The 23,637-nt window shown below is 43.9% G+C and overlaps 1 protein-coding gene and 1 pseudogene across 1 annotated transcript in view; both read left to right on the top strand.

The window, feature by feature from the left end:
• unc5b (unc-5 netrin receptor B) overlaps positions 1-23,637 on the top strand; it is a 59,146-nt gene that overhangs the window by 31,222 nt on the left and 4,287 nt on the right. The window contains exons 2-16 of the mRNA XM_088917394.1: positions 6,215-6,436; positions 7,185-7,328; positions 7,983-8,086; positions 9,652-9,832; positions 10,311-10,478; positions 10,644-10,808; positions 11,346-11,378; positions 13,711-13,905; positions 15,399-15,746; positions 16,220-16,307; positions 17,572-17,740; positions 18,338-18,571; positions 19,846-19,995; positions 22,855-23,019; positions 23,457-23,635. Coding sequence (XP_088773520.1) covers positions 6,215-6,436; positions 7,185-7,328; positions 7,983-8,086; positions 9,652-9,832; positions 10,311-10,478; positions 10,644-10,808; positions 11,346-11,378; positions 13,711-13,905; positions 15,399-15,746; positions 16,220-16,307; positions 17,572-17,740; positions 18,338-18,571; positions 19,846-19,995; positions 22,855-23,019; positions 23,457-23,635 — 2,545 coding nt within the window. The remainder of the gene's footprint in view (positions 1-6,214; positions 6,437-7,184; positions 7,329-7,982; positions 8,087-9,651; positions 9,833-10,310; positions 10,479-10,643; positions 10,809-11,345; positions 11,379-13,710; positions 13,906-15,398; positions 15,747-16,219; positions 16,308-17,571; positions 17,741-18,337; positions 18,572-19,845; positions 19,996-22,854; positions 23,020-23,456; positions 23,636-23,637) is intronic.
• On the top strand, positions 20,300-20,417 carry LOC148834851 (5S ribosomal RNA; annotated as a pseudogene).

Raw genomic sequence — 23,637 nt, 5'->3', positions numbered from 1 at the left:
GCCTATTACATCATGGGAACAAGCAGAGCTTAATGTCACACTATAGAGTGGAAAAAAAACTGAGTTTTTGCCACCTTATTCAAGTATGGAGGATTCTGAAACTTTGGGTATAGAGATGGTTCAACAGCTTAAGGTTTGTTTTCTTTCTACGGTTTAGGGAGGCATTGACCTCTACTTTCTCACAATCTGATGGCATTCCCCACATGAACTTCTTCATATTACGAAATGTTTTCTTCATAAGTCTTGAATGAAACTTTAGACAAAGGACATAGTGTAATACAGAAAAACCTGCACTGAAATATTATCACACCTATAGTAAAGTTACCTGGCCATGATCCAACTAATAATGAGCTGCCATCCAATTTCCAATTTGCCTTTTTCTCCAAAACTTTCTGTAACAGTTGAGGCAACTCCATTACAGTCTAATCGTGCATCTAATCCACTTTTGAACATACTGCTATCCTACTGGATCATATACTGTAAATAATTATCTGGGGATCACTGGAACTTCTCTCTTGTTTGACTTTGAACCAATTTCTAAATATCTTTGGTTTAATTTCTCTTGTTCGACTTACTCTGGGTGTTCCATAGGGTTCTGCGCTGGGACCTTTGCTATTTAGTTTTAACGTATTGCCTCTTGGTCATTATTTGCTATCAAGGACTTGAGTCTCATTGCTATGCTGATGATTCTCAGATCTATTTGCAGACAAATGATAATACTACTGCAGTTTCTGTACTTTGCAGGTCTCTAGCCACTATTACTATATGAATGCAACAGAATTCTGGTTATGCTCATACTGTAGGTTCCCAACATCAGCTTTGCAAAAAGGTGCTGGCTTTGATGTTTGTTGTCAATTATGCTGAATTCAAACCTTTGATGGAAAATAAAAACAATGGTATTATTTTTGGTTATGTAATGGTTAGGCCCTTGCTTTACATATAGGAGAGACCCAACATTATCAACTCCTACTTTACAACACCTGTAAGGGTGAGAGCCATCACTCTTTACACATTAATGTCACCTCTATGCAGCAGCTGGGGAAGTGATACATTTCTTCACAATGAGATTTAGGTTGGCCTGATTATGTAATAGCCCTTCCAGGTTTCAACCAACACACCAGGGCTAACATCCCTACTCTTCCGAGCAGTGCTAGGCTGGTAGGCATGAGAGCCTTGTACAGCCTGGAAATACACTGTCCCATTAAAGGTTGGGTCTGATCTGTGCTATGAGAGATCTATGTACTGTACATCGTAGATCTATGCATCTATGAGAGATGTATACCAGTGCAGAAAATGTTATCTGGCATCACTGCTGCCCTTAAGCTTATGACAGCACTACCTAGCACCAAGGAGAAAATGTGAATTATCTTAATTGGAGACCAAGGGAAAGTTCAGATTCATAGTCTTATTTTATTTAAGTTAATGTGTCCTACTATATGTGTAGTTGCTGCTGCCTGAGGCCTGTTCTCTCAACTTCAATGGAGCAGTTTGCTTTGCGTGCTCAGCCTAGTAATTGGAAATGAGTCAGGAATTGATCTAGAAATAATGTTTGTTCTTATGCCTGATGACCAATAATTGTACAGGCCTTAATACTGATAGCTAGCTGTCTTTTCAAGCCAAAAAGGTAATCTTTGGGATTGTTTTGTGCCTTTCTGCTATGTTCACACTCATTCCCTTCATTCAATTTAGGATATGTACCCCTGTGCATCACAGGAAGTCTTGAATGACTGTTATACCTAGGGCTTTTCCCGCATGATGTAGGTTCATTATGAAGATACTATAGGATTCGTTGATTGAAGGCCCATATAGTCATTACCTTTGTCATGTAAGTAACATGAAAAATTAAATGCATTCTATAACTAGTTCCTATGTTTGCATGCGGTAGCTAGATACAGTATATTTGTGCACGCTGCAGTGTATGTATGTGTCGTGCACGTAGAATCCATGAAGACACCTTTGCTGTTCATTATCTCCACAGCCTCAGTGCAGTCTGGTCTGTCATTATCCACTTTGCCTGTTGCCTCTCTGTCATCTGGATTTTCGTGCTTTGCTCTCTTATTTCCTGAGTAACACTTTTCAATTAACTCAAAAACTAACTTTAGACAGGCATGCAGCTTTTGAGGGGGGAGTGGTAATGAAAGGCTGAGTCTCTGGGTGAGGTAATGACAGGCTGGAGAGGATCAGGCTCGGTAGATGACTGGAGACTCCCTGGGCCGAGTGTGTGTGTGGATCTGAGCTGGGAGCCTGTGAGGAGAGGGAACGAGGACACCAGGAATGTCAGAAATCAGTATGGAGCCGGAGACCTTTTGTCTGCTAACACTCAGCTTTGCGTTTTTATTGTTCATTGCTGTAACCTAGAAAAGAGCTGCTAGCGGTATAATACCATGAGAAAACAGCAAACCCTTAACTGGTGTCAAATATACTCTTCTTACACATTGGGAGGACAGGTTTTCAGTCCATCTTTCTGTTGTATCCTGGTTGTCTCATCTTCCTTTGTTTCCTTTTTAGAAGTGTGAAGCTGCTGAGCTGGCGCAGCACTCAGGGACAGTAAGGATCCTGTTCCCCGGCTGCTGTGTGGAACCTGTCATTATCCCTCTCTCAAGTTTGGCTTCTTTTTATGAAGGAAAGAAAACAAGAAAATAACAGTAGAGCCTCCCTGCCTCCTGCCTGTCATTATTGTAATAAAAGACTTGAAAATAAAAGCTCTTAGAGCACTCTATAAGAGCAGGCATTCCAGGGAAAATTGCTGGCTGGTGAGGTCTGGTAGATGCGTACATCTAGAGCAAACAAAGTTTCCAATAAAGCCAGCAATCTGTTTTTTCCTGTTTTGCAAATACTTACTTATTGTTCAAGCTCTCTGTTTTCATTCTAAAGTCTTCAGTAGTATGTATTTGAGAATATTCGGGATATTGTAGCTTTTGCTTAAGATCTTTTGACATCCACGTTAATGTTTTGCTCTGTACAGGATTCAACAGTTGTGTTAATGTACAGTGCTTGCTTCCAGCATAGCCTCTCAATACTTCTCCCTCTCTTTCTCTCTGCTGTCTAGCCCTGCTGTCCGTGTTAGAATTAATAGCATCCAGTAAAAATAGAAATGCAATTGCTTACTGACACAAGGGGCAATCTGTATTTTTCATTCAAAAGTAGTGCTGTACAGCTGAGTGCTATGCTGGGCTGCAGGGATCTACCAATCATGTGACAGAGCAGCCCAAGGAAGAATGGAGAGTGGCTCTAGGCTTACTGCTCAACAATGGCTTTCGAGTATAGTTGTAGTGCATGCAATAGCATCTGCAGGGAAATACATTTTGCAAAGCAGGCGCCGACATATTCAGCCATCCTGCTGTGATTTCACAAGCTTCTAGAGGAACAGAGATGAGGGAAACCGGAAGAGGGGAATAAGTGACTGTGAGTGCAGCCTGTAATTTATGTGGCAAAAATAGGCTCCTGTGCCACTCCAATTCTTCAGAGATATGTAGGAAAGAAAAAAAGGGTGTAATCCCAACTGGCAGGAACCTCTCCATTGTTACCTGGCATTCACCCTAAATGAAATGTGCTGCGTGAGACCGGGAGTCATTGTGTTTGGATTCTGCTATGGAAGAGGCTGAGCTGCTGTGACAGACATGCATGGTGTTCTGTGTTTAGGAAGCCAGTCTTCGCTCCCAGTGACCTTTCTCATGCAAGCAAATCTGCTTTCTCATGTCTGTCTTTTAGAAACTGAATGTACAGAAGTGAACTAAATTGAGTCTGACACTTCGGTGCGGGCGTGATGGGGCGTTGAAGCCAAGCGCTGCTCCCGGTCTGTGCCACTGGAGCTCGAACCCTATGGGCAGAAGTGCAGTCTTCAGGAGAGTGCCGTAGCATGTTCAGAGTTAAACTGTGTTTGTGTAGTCTGTTTCGTATTTTTTTTTTCTAGGGGCAGAAGCCTGTAATCTTGTTAGCTCATTAGGGCTGCGCTCCAGTGTTTGTCTGAAATTAGCCTGCATCGAAAGCACAGTTCAGGAAGCTAGGGCTGATTGGGTTATTCAGCTTCACCAAGTCAGTAAATTAAAAGTTGTTTGGCATAATAAGCTGTAATTAATATTTCTTTAGCACAGCCAACTAACAAATGCATTTTCCTTGTAGATTGCAACACGCTTAGTAGTCAATGCAAGCACTCAACACAATCCCCTGCAGGAATCTTTCACTTAGAATAAGATGCAAGGCAAAAACACACTGAGGAAATATCTGCTGTTGTTCTCTGGTCATATAAGAAGAAATTCCATAAGCACTGAAAACTGAACTTGTTCCAAATTGTATTTAGTTCTTCACCACCCTCTACAGACTGTGGGTTGGATCGCTATGTGCTGTGACCATTGAGTCTGGTCATTCGTCATTCCTCTGTGTATCTATATCTGCTGTCCAAGGTGCCCCTGGATCCCCAACTATGTCAAGTGATAGAAGATATTTTTATGGAGTAGCAAAGTACTGTCTGAGAGAGAGCTACACACGAGAAGTGTGTTTATTAGCGTGTTATTATTTATTATGTTTGTAATGTATAGTCTACATTGTGTGGTGTTGTCTGTTGTGCTGTGTATGTCCCGTGAGATCAACGTAAATAAGAATTCCAATGTACATGTACATATGACAATAAACTCCTCTGCTCTACTCTGTCTGGTTAACCTTTTAGGATTGTATGATCTGTGCTTTAAAACTGCAGGTCAATCACACATGTAGATATTCTGTAAGTATAAAGATCAGCTGGATGCAAGTGTACTGGCACTATAAAACCCTAAGTGTGCAATAGAGAGAAATATGGTGCAAACCAAGCAAACAGATCTGAGATTACACAGAACAACACAGTAGCTTGCCCACAGCACTGTGCGACGGTAGCCCCTGGCACTGCTGTGGCCGAGTTCACTCCCTGACAACATTAGGCTCTTTGTTTGCTCCCTGCCAGGGTCACTTTGAGCTTTTGTGCAGCCTGGCTGTCTGTATCCTGTTGACTTCACTATCTCTGCTTTTACTGTGGTCATGTCATCACCTGCCTTTGAGCCCGTTGTATATGTAGTCACACCTAGTCTCGATCTTTTCTTGCATTGCTCGGGCTTTGATGTTTCTTCTGCGTTATCCACAGCTCTCCCTTACACAGGCCTCTATACACACATTGTATACACACAGTCAGTAACAAATCTCTTAGTGTGAGCACACAATTTCACATACTCATATCTCTCATTACTATGCCTGCATTCTCAGTGCAATGTTGAGCTTAGATGTTTGCAGAAACTCAGCAGTGATGCCAACAGATGGAAGGACTTCCTGACAGGGGTGCCTGGTTATGTCAATAGTTTTGGGGAATCTCAGAGACAGAGGAGTGGAATGAACAGTAGACAAACACTCCTTACAGTTTTTCCATTGTTCCAGTGGTGAGCTGAGTCGCGTCTGATGTAAGATAGGCCACTAGGCTCTTATCCTCTAGTGACTTTGGAAACCTTTATCGGAATGCAATTCAAGTGGGGGATCCTTAGAGCTAGGCTGGTCTGTCTCTGGGAGTACTCCTCAGCATCTCTTGTGAGCTGTATAATGCACAGTGCACTATTCTTGGTTAGGTGATGTTGGTACTGGGGTCAAACACCAAAACCATTTGAGAAGCTCACTACAAAGACAGGGCCCATGCTTTCTTGGTCTTTTCTGAAATGGCAAGACATTTCAGTCCTGTTGTGACTGAATTATCTCATGGGTCCTCCAGGTCACATTTATTGGTATATAGACACTTTCCTGGTATAGAAATATGGTTCTTTACAATCTATTCCTCTGTCTTTTACTGGACCATAATAGAACAAATTGATTCGTTTTCTATAGTGAAGATTCTGTCTTATTCTCTTTTGAATCCATTAGCACAATGTGTAGCAACAGTCATAACATGTGGATACTAATGAACAACAGAGTTTCTTGCCCTTTCTTTGAACCTGTTTATGTGTTTATGCTAAGTGCACAGCTGACCTGCGTAAGTGTGGTTTATGCTATGATTGTGTTGCTGAAAAGATGTGAAGAAGGAAGTACTGTCTGTGCAAAGAGAAAGTCATGTGCTGTGCTGGAGATGTGCGGAAGGTGACATTATCCGAGGCTCAAAATAGTGGTCTATGTTGGCTTGCAGCAGTGGCCATGCTGGCTGTTGCACCCTGTGAATGGAATTTGCAGAGTAGTCTTAACGTGCATGTATCTGTCTGTCTCCCAGGTAGTGATTACAGCGAGGTGCTGCCGGATTCCTTCCCCTCTGCCCCCGCAGAGCCTCTGCCGGTGTTCCAGCAGGAGCCAGAAGATGCCTACATCGTCAAAAACAAGCCAGTGGACCTCCGCTGCCGTGCCACGCCTGCCACACAGATCTACTTCAAGTGCAACGGCGAGTGGGTCAACCAGAACGACCACGTGACCCGCGAGAGCCTGGACCATATCACAGGTACGGACACTGGCTCCCTCCGTCATTACTGCGACGCAACAAAGATTACTCCAACACTGTAAATACACCTTTAATAAGAGTAAGGTGCATGTATATCATTACTGATATATATAGTACTTTCCATTCCAAAGGATCTCAAAGCACTTTAAATATTTGAAGGAGACCCTCTTTATCCATCAGCCAGGGTGACACGTAGCAGCAGTCCCACCACACAGCACATCAGGAGAGAAAGTGAGAAATCACCTGACCGGTCGCATTTAAGAGGAAATTTAGGGAAACTGGATTTTACAGGCCCAGAGTGCGTTTTAGCCAGGAGACCAGGGATCTTTAATGACCAAGAGGTCAGTTCCTTTATATAACTGACCACTTTGGCCTCATCCAAAGGAGAGCACCTTTTAAGGGCAAAGTGTCCGCAGTCACCATACTGGTCATTGGTTTAGAAATTCTGGTGCAGATGGAAGGGTGACATGTTTTCACCTTTCTTTTTTCCATTTTTGTTTATTAAATGTATAAATCCATAGGTTGCTTTAAAATGTCTACTTACTGTGCCCAGAGATTGTAAATTATTTTGTATAAGTGCATATACTCAGATAACATTGTGCACCCTTCAGTAGTTCTATTACAGAGGAAACCTCTCGATTTAACAGGCTTGTTGTGTGCCTGCTCATGCTCAATATTCTGTAGCATTCTGTCCTTTTTTTTCTGGAGTTAAAGTGTCTGTTCTGCTGTGGTCTTTCTTCTCTGTCAGGGCTGGTGGTGAGAGAGGTGGATATCTCTGTGTCCAGAACGCAGGTGGAGGAGCTGTTTGGGCTGGAGGATTATTGGTGCCAGTGTGTGGCCTGGAGCTCTGCGGGCACCACCAAGAGCACACGGGCGTATGTGCGCATTGCCTGTGAGTCTGTCTGACAGTCTGTCTGTTGGTTGCTGGCTATATGTTTAACTGCATTGACCTACCACTCTGTATCTTCAGTACCCCATCTTTTCTATATTTGACACAGAACAATCCTTCAGGTATGGTTTATGCTCTGCTGTCTGTCAGTCAATGAATATTGCCGTACAAACCAAATTAATCTTTACAATTGCATTGATCTGTTTGCCTTCACCTCGCTGAAGAGTATTTTACAGTGGGCAACCGGAGAAATCCTTCACCCACATTCAGAAGAGATTTTCTCATTCTGAAGACAGAGTAGTGATTCCCATTTCATGTGCAGTAATCGGTTTTTGTTGAATTCATTCAGTAATTATCTCCCTATTATGTTGTATTCATTGACCAGAAACTATAATGAAACATGTTAAAATTACAATAGGAAAAAAATGGTAATTCCTTGATAGATTTAGTTGGTGGCAAGCCTATTTTACGCAGTTCCTCAATTCTAAGGATTACAGTAAAGCACCGAAGTCCGCTGTCTGTGGTGGTGTAGATGGCTTTATTGTCCCTTCTCTTTATCTGTAAAAACCGTTCTCTGCATCTGCTTCACTCCCTCGCTCACTGAGGCTCCATCGTTTTCTCTCCCTGCCTTGCCCTGCTCTCTGTCGCCTCCTGTAGACCTGCGGAAGAACTTCGAGCAGGAGCCGCTGGGGAAGGAGGTGCCCCTGGAGGACCAGGTGCTACTGCAGTGTCGCCCACCAGAAGGCATTCCCGCCGCTGAGGTACTTGTTGAAGCCTTGCGGCTTCTGCTGTACGATTTTAAAAATCACCGCTGAGCTTTTTATTTCTTCCCCACCTCTTTCATGTGAAGCTCTAAATGCCCCCACATCATTACTTGACTGCTTCTTGCTCAAAGAAATTAGTTATGTTGCCATAACTTCACACTAGAAGAAAGACTGATTGCTTTGTTGTTACCTGACTCAGTTTTGTCCCTCATTTTGTTAATTGGTATTACACTTGCGAAGGCAATACGTCAATTTTACTGCATGCTCACTGACACGCCCTTTATCAATAGAGGCTGGGACAGGAGCTGCTGTCCTGCTGTGTCGCAGTGTCAAGCACTGTGTATGTGTGTGTGTGTGCATGTCATTGTGTGTATCTGAGTTCATGTGTGCATGAGTGTAGAAGTGTGTCTACGTGTTGTTGCATGTGTATGTGTGTATGTCTCGGTGTGAGGACTGGCTGAGTGGGTTAATTAGAAAGGCATTAGGCATAATGACAGAGAAATGCCTTCCTCTGCTGCAGACAGATTACCTGGCACAGTGCCCTTTAAAGATGGAGAGCTGCACTCCAGAGAGCACGCACCCAAATATACTAGGGGATGGAAAGATAAAGGGATTTTGTAGCTGGTATTTATTACCTTCTGGTTTGCATTTATGCACATTTTAAAGGAATGGTGAATAGGATGCTCTGATAGCCTGTGACTGCATATTGCCCTAAACTAGAAAGGCTTAGAGACAATCAGATCTGATTTTCTGGTTAATGTTAGCTGGATTATTTGTAGTCAGGTAGGATACAAGTATAATACAATTTTATGAATGATAGAATGTGTTTGCAGTTAGGGATTGCACTGGAGCAAGAGTGTGGTTTGAAAATGGCCATTTCAGATAAAACATTTTGTGATTCCACGTGACTCAGGTGAACCAGACCACCCCACCCTCTCAAAAAGCCATAAACAGTGGCCATTATTATTAAGTATTCTTTAGCATTTCATAGGATCATTTTTAATGGAATACCATTTAGAAAACCAACTTTTTGAAAAGCTTTCTCTTAGGGGCATTCATACGTTTTAAAGAATTCTGTTATGTAATGTTTTTTTAAAGATCTCCAGTGCTTCACATTTCATGTTGTACCCACAATTTCCCTTTATTGGATAATAAAGTATTCTATTGTCTGTGTGTGCCCACGCTTGTGTGTTTGTTTGGGGAGGTTTTTAAGGATGTGTGTAATTAGACTGTCCTTCAGCATTTTAAAGAGCCGCCACAGTGAGAAGTGCTCTCAGCTCAGTGGGCCCTTTTGCTGAATTAGTTTAAATGAGTTTAAATAAATGAATAGTGAGTATTTCCTGCTGACAGGAGGAGAGCTGAGAGAGCAGGACGCGACCACAGGGTCCTGGTAGGGGACATGGCTCTGCATCAGCTGGACATTAGGAGACCTGGGTCTTACAACACTGTTTGCTATCCTTTAATTCCCAGGCCAAGAACAGCACGGACATTACAAGGTCGTGTTTATTTGGATTTTTATGGCCCAACCCTGGCCATTTCTGTGTCTCTCTGTCTCCATGCAGGTGGAGTGGCTGAAGAACGAGGACCCTATTGATCCGTCCATGGATTCTAACTTCTTGATCACTATCGATCACAACTTGATCATCAGGCAGGCCCGGCTGTCCGATACAGCCAATTATACATGTGTGGCGCGCAACGTCGTGGCCAAGCGCCGCAGTACCACAGCCACTGTCGTTGTATATGGTAGGCTGGACTCCACTCCCATCATACCTGATACCACTGTGCAGCTCTGCCATATTTATTCAGGGATGCCTGCAGACCTTCCCTCTAAGGCCATATGCCTGCTGATGCTGAAACCATATTGCCATATACCCCTGACTCAGTGTCTGCCCCATAACTAGCAATCCTGACCCAATTCCTCCTTCACAGTACCAGATGATAGACCTAGACCTTTCTTTTTTATAAAAGCAAGGCTTTGAAGTAAAAACCGGTGCCAGCATGACTCCCGAGAGCTACTTGCAGCCAACAAACCCACATATCTGCCCCCTCTCTCCATCTACCTCTTGCTCTGTCTGAGTCTCTGTCTGCCCGTCTGACTCGGTGTGTCTGATATGGTGTTTATTAAAAGACCTTTAACAACATCATGGTGTTTCGCTGAGATGAAAGCGCGTCTGGTCCGGCCTGTGTTTCTGAGTGCCTACACGCCTGTCTGTCCTTCCAGTGAACGGGGGCTGGTCAACATGGACGGAGTGGTCTCCCTGCAACGCTCGGTGTGGGAGGGGCTGGCAGAGGCGCACGCGCACCTGCACCAACCCCGCTCCCCTGAATGGGGGAGCCTTCTGTGACGGGGCCCCCTTCCATCGCATTTCCTGCACCACCCTGTGCCCAGGTTAGTACCCCACTGCACATGTACTGCGTGCCCACCATCCCAGCGATGCCTTGAACTGGCATGGTTAGGGGGGAAAAAAATCACTCGGCAGCATTGTACAGCAGGTGGGCACATGCATCTCAGAGGAAGTTATCACAGGAAGTGCCCTCTGTCTGGGTCTTGCAGTGGATGGAGGCTGGACCGAGTGGACAAAGTGGTCGGCCTGCAGCACGGAGTGCACACACTGGCGCAGCCGGGAGTGCCAGGCCCCCGCGCCGCGTAACGGGGGCCGCGACTGCAGCGGCGTGCTGCTGGAGAGCAAGAACTGCACCGATGGGCTCTGCATGCACAGTGAGTGTTGCCCCCTCTGGGCAGGCGGGGGCCGGCAGTGGGGCAGCGCTGCAGTTTAGGGGTTGTTGTTAGCAAGTGAATGATGTTGCTAATGCTGTCAATGAACTTCAGGCTTTCTGATGTTCACACAAATGCTCCGAGACAGCTAAGAAGCAAGGAATAAAGCAGTAATCGCCCTCAAAACTTTACACGCATCTTTTACATAGTAGTATGTTACTTTTACTTCCCAAATTATATTGTCTGTCTGATCCAGTGATGCTCTGTTGCATTGTAATTGATCTAAATGAGGTAACAACTGGAGAGTGTCCAAATCGTAATGAAATCATGGATTAGTTTCACTTTAGGTTCTCCAGGCTGAGCAGTGTGATAGTTATCGGATCATTAAACTATTAAATAGTAATTAATGTGTTTTTATTAAAATATCACAAACTTCATTTTTTTCTTGTTTTTTCTTTTAACATCTAACATATTTGGTTTTAACTTCATTGCCTGATTTTTTCCCACTGGTCTCATTTTATTGTTTTTTCTTTCAAACAGATAAAAAGCTTTTTGTTGAACATAAAATCCATCGTAAGTTTTCATTTCATTTTCATTTTTTGTCTGTTCCGTTACTAATCACTCAGTGTGTGTGCACCCACTAACCTCGATGGGTGAGAGAGGGGGTATAAACAGTGACATTAAACTGAAGAGTACATCATGTGAAGGATATTAGGCTAAAGACCTGATTGTGCAGTTCACACAGTTCACTGTTATTGATTAAGGGCATGACCAGTGTGCTCTTCTCAGTGGTGTTCTGCCATGAATCTCCTGCTTAGCGAATGGCTCCCCCTGGTGGCAACACCCAGTCCTGCGACTTTTCACCACAGGCTCATTGGCCAATAAGGATAATAACACTTTGCATTTTTGCATTTATAAAGTCGTTTCATCCAGAAACATCACATTACAGTTAGGACCTATTTCATCCACTACTGAAGTGTAGCATCCACATAGGTGACAAAATGCAGCCATTATGTGCCAGCAGCAGTTGGTCTAGATTGTGGTGTGTCTGCAATGTAATTGTTCTCCCTATGTTATACTGTCATTTTTTACCTGATGCCAAGAAGCTAGATCCCCTTATGTACTGCGGAACCGACTGCTGTAATATATCCATCCATCCATTTTCTACATTCATCATTTTTTGCTGTCCCTGACTGCTGCAATGCTTGTCTTCGATTATATCTCCCATAATGTTCTCACAGGTCATCTAGTATGTTTAGAGCAGTTTAGCAGTTTCTCCTCTTTTGATGTGCTGACTTCAGAACTGACATTAAAATACAAAGCGTCATTGAATACCATTGAATACATTGACTCTGCCATATCATTCTGCAAAACCAAAGTTCTGCTTCTCACCCATCACTGACTTCTGTATTCACAAGAAAGAACTGGATTATTAGATCCTTAGATCAATTATCTACGAGCAACCGAATGGGCTAGATGTGATGAATGGCTCTTGTTTGTAATGTTTCTTTTGTTCTCACTCTTGCCCGAAGACTGTAGTCTGTGCGTGACTGGCGAGATATACCCGGTCTTAGACGAAGTCCATGAAGCCAGTGTGACAGGGCATTGTACTTTTAGGAATACAGACTGTGGCGTCAGTCCCTCAAGGCTGGTTACTGTCACGTTCACTTTTAAAATCACTTTTTCATCTTGCCAAATGGATAGATTTTTGCGCAGCGGTTTAGGATTTCTTGTCTGCAAACGCCTCAATTTGAACTATATATGTATTTTTTAGTAGTAGTAGATATTACGATGGTGATCACGATGGTGATGTTAACAAACCTATTAGCTCAGTTTTTCCATGAATGCACAACAGTTCCAGCCTGAGTGTCTTGTACTTTTCCATGGCCCTGGCCTCCTGAACTGACAGACGGTGTTTCAGATAAATCCTACTTTAGCTGTTGCTCACTGCTAATTATCTGTGTTGTGACAATAGGCACTGTCCTCACCAGGAGGCGGATCTTTATGCTGGGAATCTGTCTTTGTGATAAATAAAAACTTGTGACCTCGTTAGAGTAAGGCTGTTAACCATGATGGCCTGGCTAAATTCCACCTGAGGCTGTACATTCTGACCTTCCTTAGGTTCCTCCTTAATTCCATTAGTGAGCCGATTTCTCAGTTCTACTGTCACATAAAGGTTTCATTCACCTTAGGAATGAAACATACACTAGACTCACAAATTGTTGCATATAATGTGCTTTGGGATCTTTTGAGATGAAAAGCATTGTACGCATGTTATTTTTATTATTTTTTTGTCTCTACATTATTGTATGTTAAGAACACAAGAATGGTTACAAACAAGGGGAGTCCATTTGGATCATCTACTCTGTTTTTTGTTCTTTAGCTAATTGATCTAAGAATCTTATCCATCCAATTCTCAAAGAAAACGAAGGTTTCAGCTTCAACAGCAGTGCTGGGTAGCTTGGCCGTATGTTCCCAACCCATTGTGTAACAAATTGCCCGGGTTCTCTTTTTTAAAAGCACTTCCACTTACTTTTAGCTTCTGGCTCGTGTTTCAATGTTGGTTTTGAGATTTTCAGCCATTGTGCTTGAAATCTAGCTGTAGAAACCAGGGACCATTCTCCCTGGGGGATAGAGCTCTTTTTGTCAATGCACTGAGTGTGTGTGCATGTATTACTATCACTGTGGCCAGAGTAAATGTTCGCGCAAAGATATGAACTCTTGATAGAAGATGTAACTATATTCGCACAATATATTTGTTTTCAAACCTGAATTTTCACTCAGTGTGGAGCAGATACATTGTGGGAAGTCTCCACAAATGTAGGACGACAAACTTGTTTGTAAGGTACAGGAACATGCAATGAGATACAAGTCACTGGGCTCTGTCTCTCTCTGCTGTCCACAGCTCTCGAGGCCTCAGGGGATGTGGCATTGTACGCTGGCCTGGTAGTGGCCATACTCCTCTCCTTTGTGATCCTGATGGTGGTGGGCGTGGTCGTATACCGGCGCCACTGCCGCGACTTCGACACCGACATCACGGACTCCTCTGCCGCGCTCACTGCTGGGTTCCACCCCATCAACTACAAGCCCCCACGGCAAGGTCAGTGTCAGTCAGTGCTCTGGGGCTCCTGCCCCTCTGCTGCCTTCGTGGGCAGGGGTACTGTCAGAATATACCCTCGATACTTCCTGATCTATAAGCTTTAACTTTCAGGTTAACATAAAATGCCATTTTTAGCCCTTGTACGATATTCAGTAAAGATACTATCTATCCTACAGCGTCTCACACGATGCTATTTCTCCACCTCTCTCCACAGTGCTATTTCTCCACCCTGTGAGATCAGACTGTTTGAGCATGGGAAGATGAGACAGTGACTGTCTCTTCCTTCTCTTCAGTACTGTAGCTTCCCCTTATGTCCTCATATAGATTTTCCTACAATTTACTTCCATCTTCAATCTCAAAGGGATTTCTCTAACTGTCCTAATTATTGATACTGTTAAGACAAGTCCCTATATTGAGTGACAACCTATCAGATGGACTCAGTACTCATGTGTGACCTCTACACCTGTAGAGCCAACCAGACTACCATGAGTGTAGGTATATATCTCAGGCACAATTATAGTTCACTATGTCTCATCCTGCCTCATCCTGTACAGATACACTACCCCAACATCTCCTTTCTGTCCTGTATCTTCTCCCTCTGTGAAACAGTGTTCATTGTAGGGCATTGGTCTTCAGCGCTACAGAGCTGCAGTGCTGTGTTTTAATTTGCCTCCTGGGTGGTGTGCAGTGCCGAGTTCACAACTGCACAACTCTTCTCACTCCTGTGTGGGATTTAATTGCCAATTAGCAGCTCAGAGCAAAGGAGTCAAAACTGAGCTGTCCTAGAGCATCTATATAGAAAAACATCGCAGTACGGAATTAACAGCTTTCTTTTGGAGTGTGTTTCATATGTTAGCTCATGTGACTGTAGCCTGTGTAGATCTGGGGGAGGTGTAAGTTATGTTTATACCAGAGATGATACAGCTGCTAGAAAGAATGATACCACTCTGAAAGTTACTTAATTCTGCTCCTAGAAATTGAGCTTCTGATAAGAATTGCCTTCCTGGCCATGACACTACATGCTGACATGCATCCAGCTGAGTGGGAATTTATGACCTGGGCTTAGTCACACAATAAGATTTACCTTCCTATAAAACAGTCTGTTATCCTGCTTGCATTCTGTTCTGTGATGGAGCACAATAATTCTCCCCGACCTCCCCAAAACAAAATAACCTGGCCTTGTGGGCTACAGTGTGGAGCAGGACAGTGGGGAGATTACAGAAACATACTTTACTCTCGCTTACAGGAATGGTGCAGCACTGTTTCCCTTGTAATCCTGCACTTTTGGTATTTTGTCCCACTTGGTTTGGTTCTCTTTGGTCTAATGGAGTAAAGTTCATAGCTGCAACAGTTTGAATTAACTGCTCTTGTCATTCAGATACCCACTCATCTTTCTCCTTCCCTTCCTCCCCACTCACATTGATATCTCATAGCTTCACATATTTGAGTCTGCGTCTCATAAACAGTAATCCCTCTCTCTCTCTGAATGACAGATAACCCCCAGCTCCTTCATCCCTCTGCCCCCCCTGACCTGACGGCCACAGCCGGCTCATACCGGGGGCCGATGTACTCCCTGCAGGACTCTGCTGACAAGATCCCCATGACCACCTCGCCCCTGCTGGACCCCCTCCCCAGCCTCAAGATCAAGGTGTACAACTCCTCCACGCTGTCCTCGCTGGAGCTGCCCAATGGGAGCGGGCTGCAGGACGGCGAGATTCTGAACATGAAAGGCCAGGGCCTGGGGCCAACCCCCTACAGCCACACCCTGCCGCGTGAGCCGGGACACAGCGCTAGTGCCACTCTGGGCTGCCTTGGCGGGAGGCTGACCATCCCAAACACAGGTTAGTGCTCACAGAAGGATGTATAGGTTATCTAGAGTAAGTGTGCTGTGTACGTGTTACACTGGGCTCTATTTCGTTCTGTGGCCCAGATGTCTCCTGTCTGATCCCGGCATTAGTCAGCCAGGCCTCTCTTGGATTCCAGTGAAACAGCAACTGGAGTGACTTACACTGACGCCACTGAGAGACGCACCACTCTGACTCGCCTGTGAGGCTCAATAGTTTCCAGGGTGTCAAAAGGTGAATGGCAGCTGGGCCTGTTGTAGGTAATGGTTCTCCCTGTGCGTTGTGAGAGTCTTCCTAAAAAAGCAATTAGCAATTCCAGATTGGGTGAGAATCTCAGAAAAATAACTGCCGATTCCAGATATTATGTGTCACCCTACTTGAAGGCAATGTGAATTATATAATAATAATATAATAATAATTTTCTGATGAACTCTTTTTCTTGTCCTTTCTTGTTTTTCTTTCTCCACTAGGGGTCAGTTTGTTGGTCCCACCAGGAACAATTCCACAGGGGAAATTCTATGAAATGTACCTCATCATCAACAAGTGGGAAAATACCATGTGAGTACCACAGCGCCCCACCCACGCACCCCCACCTGTACTAACACAGCACGTTGACAGATGTGCGTGAAGTCTTCTCTGGGATTCTGGAACAACAGGCAGCACCTTCCTGGCACTCAGCCCTCCTCAGTCTTTTATGGGCTGCAGCTAAGAGGTCACATTTGGAGCATCTAATTTGATAGGAAACCTAATCCATGAAAATGTTAAATTGATTTTAGTGCTAATATTCTGGTGGCTGGTTGTTTTGGTATAATTGGTGTGTGGAGTGATCAAATATAGCTTTATGATACTGCATGGAGCACACTGCTGATTCCACAGCTCGTTTGCATGAGGCAAATACTTCTAATATTTTACTGGGCCTGGTTTGTCAAAGTCAGTATAATGTTCGCTAATGAATAAGGCACATTTTGTGGAAACGTACTGTATTTTACTTTTTTTTCAAGAAATTCTATTTTTTCTGAATGTGCATATTATATTGATGAGGACAAAATTGAAATTTTCAACTGTGCGTGAACTGTTTGTGAAAAACTGGGAAAGAGATCAACATTGAAATATTCAGGACAGGCTATAAAAGCATGTACTAAACTTGCTATACAATGGCAAATGTTGACTTTACTTTAATTACACTAATGTAAACCCTTCACCAATTTGGACACTTGAGCAGTTTGTACATGTAGGGCAGCAGCCTTATCACCTGGCAACTCTCAACTGACATCTCACTAAAGCTCAGCAGGTGTAAATCTGCTGTACCACAATGGAACAATAGTCAGTACCACAATGGAAGACCTCCTGGGAAAAACTACCGCTCACCCTGCGATCTGTGAGAGTCCTAATGCCCCAGTGTAGTGACAGGGACACTGTGTTGTAAAAAGGATGAGATGTAAAACCGAGGTCCTGACTCTCCGTGGTCATTAAAAATCTCAGGGTGTTTCATGAAAAGAGTCGGGGTGTTACCCCGGTGTCCTGGCCAAATTTCCCATTGGCCTTTACCAATCATGACCTCCTAATAATCCCCATCTATGAATTGGCTTCATCACTCTGTTCTCCTCCCCACTAATAGCTGGTGTGTGGTGAGTGCACTGGTGAACTATGGCTGCCATCACATCATCCAGGTGGGGCTGCACATTGGTGGTGGTGGAGGGGAGTCCCCATTACCTGTAAAGCACTTTGAGTGGAGTGTCCAAAAAAGCATTATGTGAGTGTAAGGAGTCATTATTATTGTAGTTCAGTGCCCTGTACCTGATGAGGCCCTCTGTGTCTTCAGACTGCCCTCGGATGGCACCCAGACAGTGCTGAGCCCAGCGGTGACCTGCGGTCCGACCAGCATGCTGCTGTGCCGCCCTGTGGTTCTGACTGTCCCGCACTGTGCTGACCTGGACAGCTCAGACTGGACCCTGCAGCTCAAGACTCAGTGCCACCAGGGCACGTGGGAGGTGAGGGACCCAGATAGCATTCCTGTCTGTGTTTGGACTGCATGGCTGCTGCACCATTATAAAAGTTTACTGTTGGTCCATGTAGCAGAAAGAGTAGCATTGCACAGTAATAGCCTTATAGAGCGTACAGGGTAAAGTGTAGTTCAGATGGTGGGAATCTGTGGCAATCTGGGGTATATGGTGTTTATATGGTAAAAAGTGGAAAAACTACAAAAATCCCATTTTGGCCTGCTGTATGTGAGAGTGTATGCCAGTATGTGGTGTGATCAATATGCTGAGCGTATGAGGCACTATATTAGCATTTGGTCTATCAGGAGTAAATAATATACTGTAAGTAGAATATTCTGTATAATCCTGTTTTTAAACTATTTTTCTGACTCTTGTTGTGTGAATTTGTCATTTGTATAATTATTTCCAGATTCTATGAATTCTTAGGATATTTTGTAAAGTCCTAGATGAGTGTGTTTCTAGGGTTAGAGGTGCTGAATAGACATTGATGGTAGAGTGAGAACCTCTCTATAAAAGCATGATGTCTGAGATTTATTTATCAGTGTGTTTCAAGCACTCAGGCGTGTGTTTGGCTGTGTTTCTGTGCAGGAGGTCGTGACTCTGGGAGAGGAGAACCTGTCCACGCCCTGTTACTGCCAGCTGGAGTCGCGGTGCTGCCACGTGTTACTGGACCAGCTGGGCACCTACAGCCTGGTTGGGCAGTCCGGCTCACACCCGGCCTCCAAGCGCCTGCAGCTTGCCCTCTTTGCCCCCATGCCCTCTCTGTCGCTCGACTACAGCCTCCGAATCTACTGCACTCAGGACACCCCTCACGCTCTTAAGGCAAGGCTGTCGGGGCAATGGCAGGGCTTTTGGCTGCAGAGCACAATTTGATTTTCTGGGAGGGTTTTGGAGGCCGTTATACAATTTTAATGCTGGAAACTCTAGCAGGAGACAATGTCACAAGGGAGAATAGAATTCAAACTATCATTTTACTCACTATAAAGCATTTTGGAAGATGAGGTGAGTTTTTTAGAGTTAGAAAAGCAACTTTTGCACTATTATGTTATTCTGCCACTTCTCTGTCTGTATTTTGGGTCCCAGTCCGCCTTTCTTCCAGAATCTCTCCACACCTTGTTAATTTTCTTCACACTCACTTTTTTTGTATGTTTCTGTTACCCTGTCTTTTGCCTTTCTCTGACACCTCTTAAACCTCTTACAACCCTATACTGTGAGTCAAAAAGACGATTACACACCTAGAAAGAAGATACAGGAGGAACATGGTCAAGCTATTGCCAAACTCATTACCAATAATACACTCTGCAAATGAGATGAGATGCTGTTGATTGAATTAACACCTTGGTCTGCTGCAATGTTATCAGCTTGTCTGCTGCTGGGGCTTGTTAGTCAATTAGCTGAGAGGGCTGCTAATGAGCCACAGCACTGCGTTCCTTTTCCCCCTTGTTAAGATCATGAAACAGAGACAGAAATAAGAGCTCTGTTGCGGAGCAGTTTTAGACATTTCGGGTTTTACAAGCTGGAGGGGCTGTCTGACGCATGCTTGTTGTGTTATTTTGTATATGTGTGCTCGGAAAGACAGGAACTCTTTGAAATGAAGTTAAAATCCCGTGTGAAAATATTTAATTTTTACTACATTGTTAGTTTTAAAACAGCCAGGGACTCACATGGTGAATTAATGGTAGTCTTACTTCCACTCTTAAATGGAAAGAAAAACAGGCAAAGCAAAAGAGTCTGTCACCCAGATTCCAACAGACTGTAAAGATGGAATATTTGTATGTTTTCTCAGCACAGTCAAGAAATGTGTGTATTTAAGTTTAGAGTCTAAAGTGTCTCTGTTATTTGTTTTAAAAACAACTCTGTTGCCATGACAAGATTGACCTACTTTTGCCAAAGCAATTAAACAACAGTAATCAAAGAAAAATGAGCCACACAAAAACACATTGACACCCCCCTCACACATCCTACCTCGGTCTGCTTCCTCTTCACAGTCGCAGCAACAGCAGTAACTCGCTTCAGGAGGTGGGGGAATTGGAGCATAATGCGCCTCCGAGTGGGAGTGGAGCTTACAGTGCTTCTTTTTCCTTCTCCCGCTGCAGGAGGTGGTGGAGTTAGAGCGCAGTCTGGGGGGCTGCCTACTGGAGGAGCCCAAGCCACTGCTGTTCAAAGACAGCTACCATAACCTGCGGCTGTCCATCCACGACATCCCTCACTCCCACTGGAGGAGCAAACTGCTTGCCAAGTATCAGGTAAGGGAGGGTTCAAAGTCTGACAAATGGAAAATGAAATTCAATGTTGGTAAGTGCAAAGGGTCCACACTGGGTAGTAGGAACATAAACTATACATGTTGTACAGGTGCTGTTACTATATAGAAAGCTACATATTAGGGATCTGGGCATTTATATAGATAAACAGTGTGCAGAAGCAATTAAGCTTGTGTATATAACAAAAAGTGTGGAATCTAAATCCAGAGAAGTTATGCTTAAGCTCTAAAATGCTCTATTAAAACCTCTTGTACAATGCCATGTTAGATTTTGGTCACCACAAAAAAGATACTACAATATACCACCCTGAATACACCCAATCTTGTCTGATCTTGGAAGCTAAGCAGGGTCAGGCCTGGTTAGTACTTGGATGGGAGACCGCCTGGGAATACCAGGTGCTGTAAGCTTTAGGGGCGGAGCTATGGCTATGCCCACACAGTGGCTAAGGATCTGCACCTCTGGCTGGAAGGTTGCCGGTTCAAATCCCACGGCTGGCAGAGGAATCCTACTCTGTTGGGCCCCTGAGCAAGGCCCCCTAACCCCAGCTGCTCCAGGGACGTCGTATAAATTGCTGACCCTGTGCTCTGACCCCAAGCTTCTCTATCCCCTGTGTGTGTGCCTGTGTGTCTCATGGAGAGCAAGCTGGGGTATGTGAAAAGACAGATTCTACTAAAGCAAGAAATTGTGTATGGCTAATAAAGTATCTTTATCTTATCTTATAGGCTTAGAAAGCCTTTCTGAGCAGAGCAACAAAACAGCAACAGCTGCAGCTCCTGATTGCAGACTGTTTCTATTTAAGTCACAACCAATCTGAGCTGTTGCAGCTCCTGAATCTACCTCCTAAGCTCAGTAAAGGTCCCCTGTTTTACCTGAGAGCCCCTGCTCACAGCTGGGACACCGCTCTGCTGTAGCTGAATGACCATGTGGAAATTTCTTCTCATATAAAATGTTTCTCTATTACAAAGGCATGCAAAGGCTTGCAGAGAATCCTTTCTAAACCACCAGAGATCTAGTTCCTCAGATCCACATTGTGCTTTCGGTGTGCAGTGTGAGGTGTGGTGGGAGGAGCAGGGAGTGTGTCTGCAGAGAAGGAGCGAACCAGCACAAATTAATCCACTGCAATTCATCAAAAGAGGCTCTGATCTGATTATGGGTTTAAAAATAAAAAAAGGCAACAAGAGATTTGTTTTTCATTTCACTCCAGCCAGTGAGTATATTAAACAAAGCGCAGAGACGAGGGAATGCAGCTATAGAGATTTCACCCTGCAAAGAAAGAGCATTCCTGGAGGAGAGATTTCAGAGCGAGGATTAGTTTGAAATTCCGCACTCACTGAGCGATATTCTCTATCGCCTTACTGCAGTTTTTATTTAGTATGGTTAAGAATGAGAGATTACTGCTGTGCTTTAATATAATTGCATCCAATTATTCTCAGTAATTTTATTTTTTTAGTTTAGAGTTTTAAGAACAGTTACACATGTGAGGTGCCCATTTGGCCCTTCAAGTAGCTAAGTGATCCAAGGATCTCATCCAGCCATTTCTTGAAAGTAGACAGGGTATTGGCTGCAATATCATCACTGGCCAGCTTGTTCCATCCTTCCACAGGGGTGTGAGAGCCATCTGCACAAAGATGAGCCTCCTGTTCTCATTTATGAAACGAACAAGTAAAGGTTTATTCCATGCTGAAAAGAGAAGAAAAGAAACTCAGCATTTTGGCTGTGGAGCCTTCTTCAGTTGTCCACACCCGAAGTAGGCTCCAGAACCGAAACGTTGCGTCTCTTTTCTTTTCAGCATGGAATAAACCTTTACTTGTTCCTTTGCCGCCTATGCATGCTGACACAGCCACCCTCTTGAACTCATTTATGAGAGTCTGTCTCTATAAGGAACCATTTACAATGGAAATGTGGCTTATGGGAGAGCATTACTGTAGGTGAAACTCTCGTGAGGCATAACCCTCCTGTGCTGCAGTGTCCTTAGAGCAGCAGAGCAATGCAGAATGCTTTGCTGGGATAGGGCACCCTGAGTTTAGAAACAGGATTCTACAGTACTAGAACACAGTACTGGTCTGGATATAATACAACTGGAGCAAATAAATATTGGCATTTTGTTTATGGTAAAGCTATTACTTAGTCTGTGGAAGTTAAATCATCTTCAAAAAATGTATTGTCATGAAATTGTTACACTTTTATTAAAATATATAGTTTATTGGTATATTTTCCTTTTCCTCCACCCTTTCAAGTTTCACTCCAGTCTTTCTTCAGGCTCCTCGCTCTCCCATTGAACTGTTGTGTGGAGAATTGTTATGTTTTTCTACATTGATATTAATATAAAAATATTTATGTTTTGGCTGAGAAGTTATCTCAAATGATCTATAAATGGAAAATAAAATGGTTATAAAACAGTTGTGCTGTGAATTTCATGCTTAGTAGTGGAGCAATGAAGATGCATGCTTTCTAGCCCTCCTCTACCTCAGCTGTTTTCTTTCAGTGTTGAATTGTTTTCATTCCATATCCTCTTAATGAATGTTCTTAGCACTCTAGAACTCTTACTATAAAAATACACAATACATAAAATAATGAATTTCTTCAATGCCGCATCCTTACAGAATGTAATTATCATGGCCCAGCAGGACAGACTGAACCACTGTAATGAAATAAATTTTTTTTTTACAAATATGAAAAAGGTTTGGTGTTCAGTCACCGATTTATTTCCAACTGAAGCCTTCTTATATATCGTACAAGATGGCGCATGGATATGCAGATACTGACTGCATTGTGCTTCGATACAGATGTGCAGCTCGCGCAGAATCCCCATTACCATGTGTCATCTTTCTTTCCCTCCTTTAGGAGATCCCTTTCTATCACATCTGGAGCGGCAGCCAGCGCACCCTGCACTGTACCTTCAGTCTGGAACGGAGCAGTCTGGCTGTCTCGGAGCTTACCTGCAAGATCTGTGTGCGCCAGGTGGAAGGGGAGGGGCAGATTTTCCAGTTGCACACTTCCTTGCAGGAGGTAATATTCCACTTCACTGCGGGGTCCGGGGGGACAGACAGAGCAGACGCACTCGCACACTGCAGAAACTCAGATGGACAAGGAGTGAGGCACTGTTCATATTTGCATAGGAACTTATTCCCTCTGTTTCACTGCAAAATTAGATCTCATCTCGGTAGGCAACCCGGGGAAAAAAAATAACAGCTGCACTTGGAAAAGGGTGGGATTCATAATAATTGAGAAAATAATCCTAAAAGCTGGGGGGAGCAGGAGTGACAGGAGACCTGTGGGCAAGAGACAGAGATAGACAAATGGAGGAAGATACAGGTGCTGATGCACACAAATGAAAGAGATAAAGAGAAGTCTTCAACTCTGCATCTTTACCTTTGACAAACATCTCAAAATGGGTGTTCTGTAAAACTTCCCTGAGTAACATGTTTCTCTGTTTATCCTCTAAGGACGTGACTCCTTTCAATCCGTTCCCAGTGGCTGGGGGCTGTGTGCCTTCCTCTCAGGTGGGCCCCTATGCCTTCAGACTACCTGCCTCCATTCGCAACAAGATTTGTGCCAGCCTGGATGCCCCCAGTGCCCGTGGCAGTGACTGGAGACTTCTGGCTCACCGACTAGGCTTTGACAGGT

The sequence above is a fragment of the Atractosteus spatula genome, chromosome 5 (assembly GCF_055471065.1).
Source record: "Atractosteus spatula isolate fAtrSpa1 chromosome 5, fAtrSpa1.hap1, whole genome shotgun sequence".
In the NCBI taxonomy this organism is placed as follows: Eukaryota; Metazoa; Chordata; class Actinopteri; order Semionotiformes; family Lepisosteidae; genus Atractosteus; species Atractosteus spatula.
Note: the sequence above shows the minus strand (reverse complement) of the source record. Positions and strands in the feature narration are given on the sequence as shown.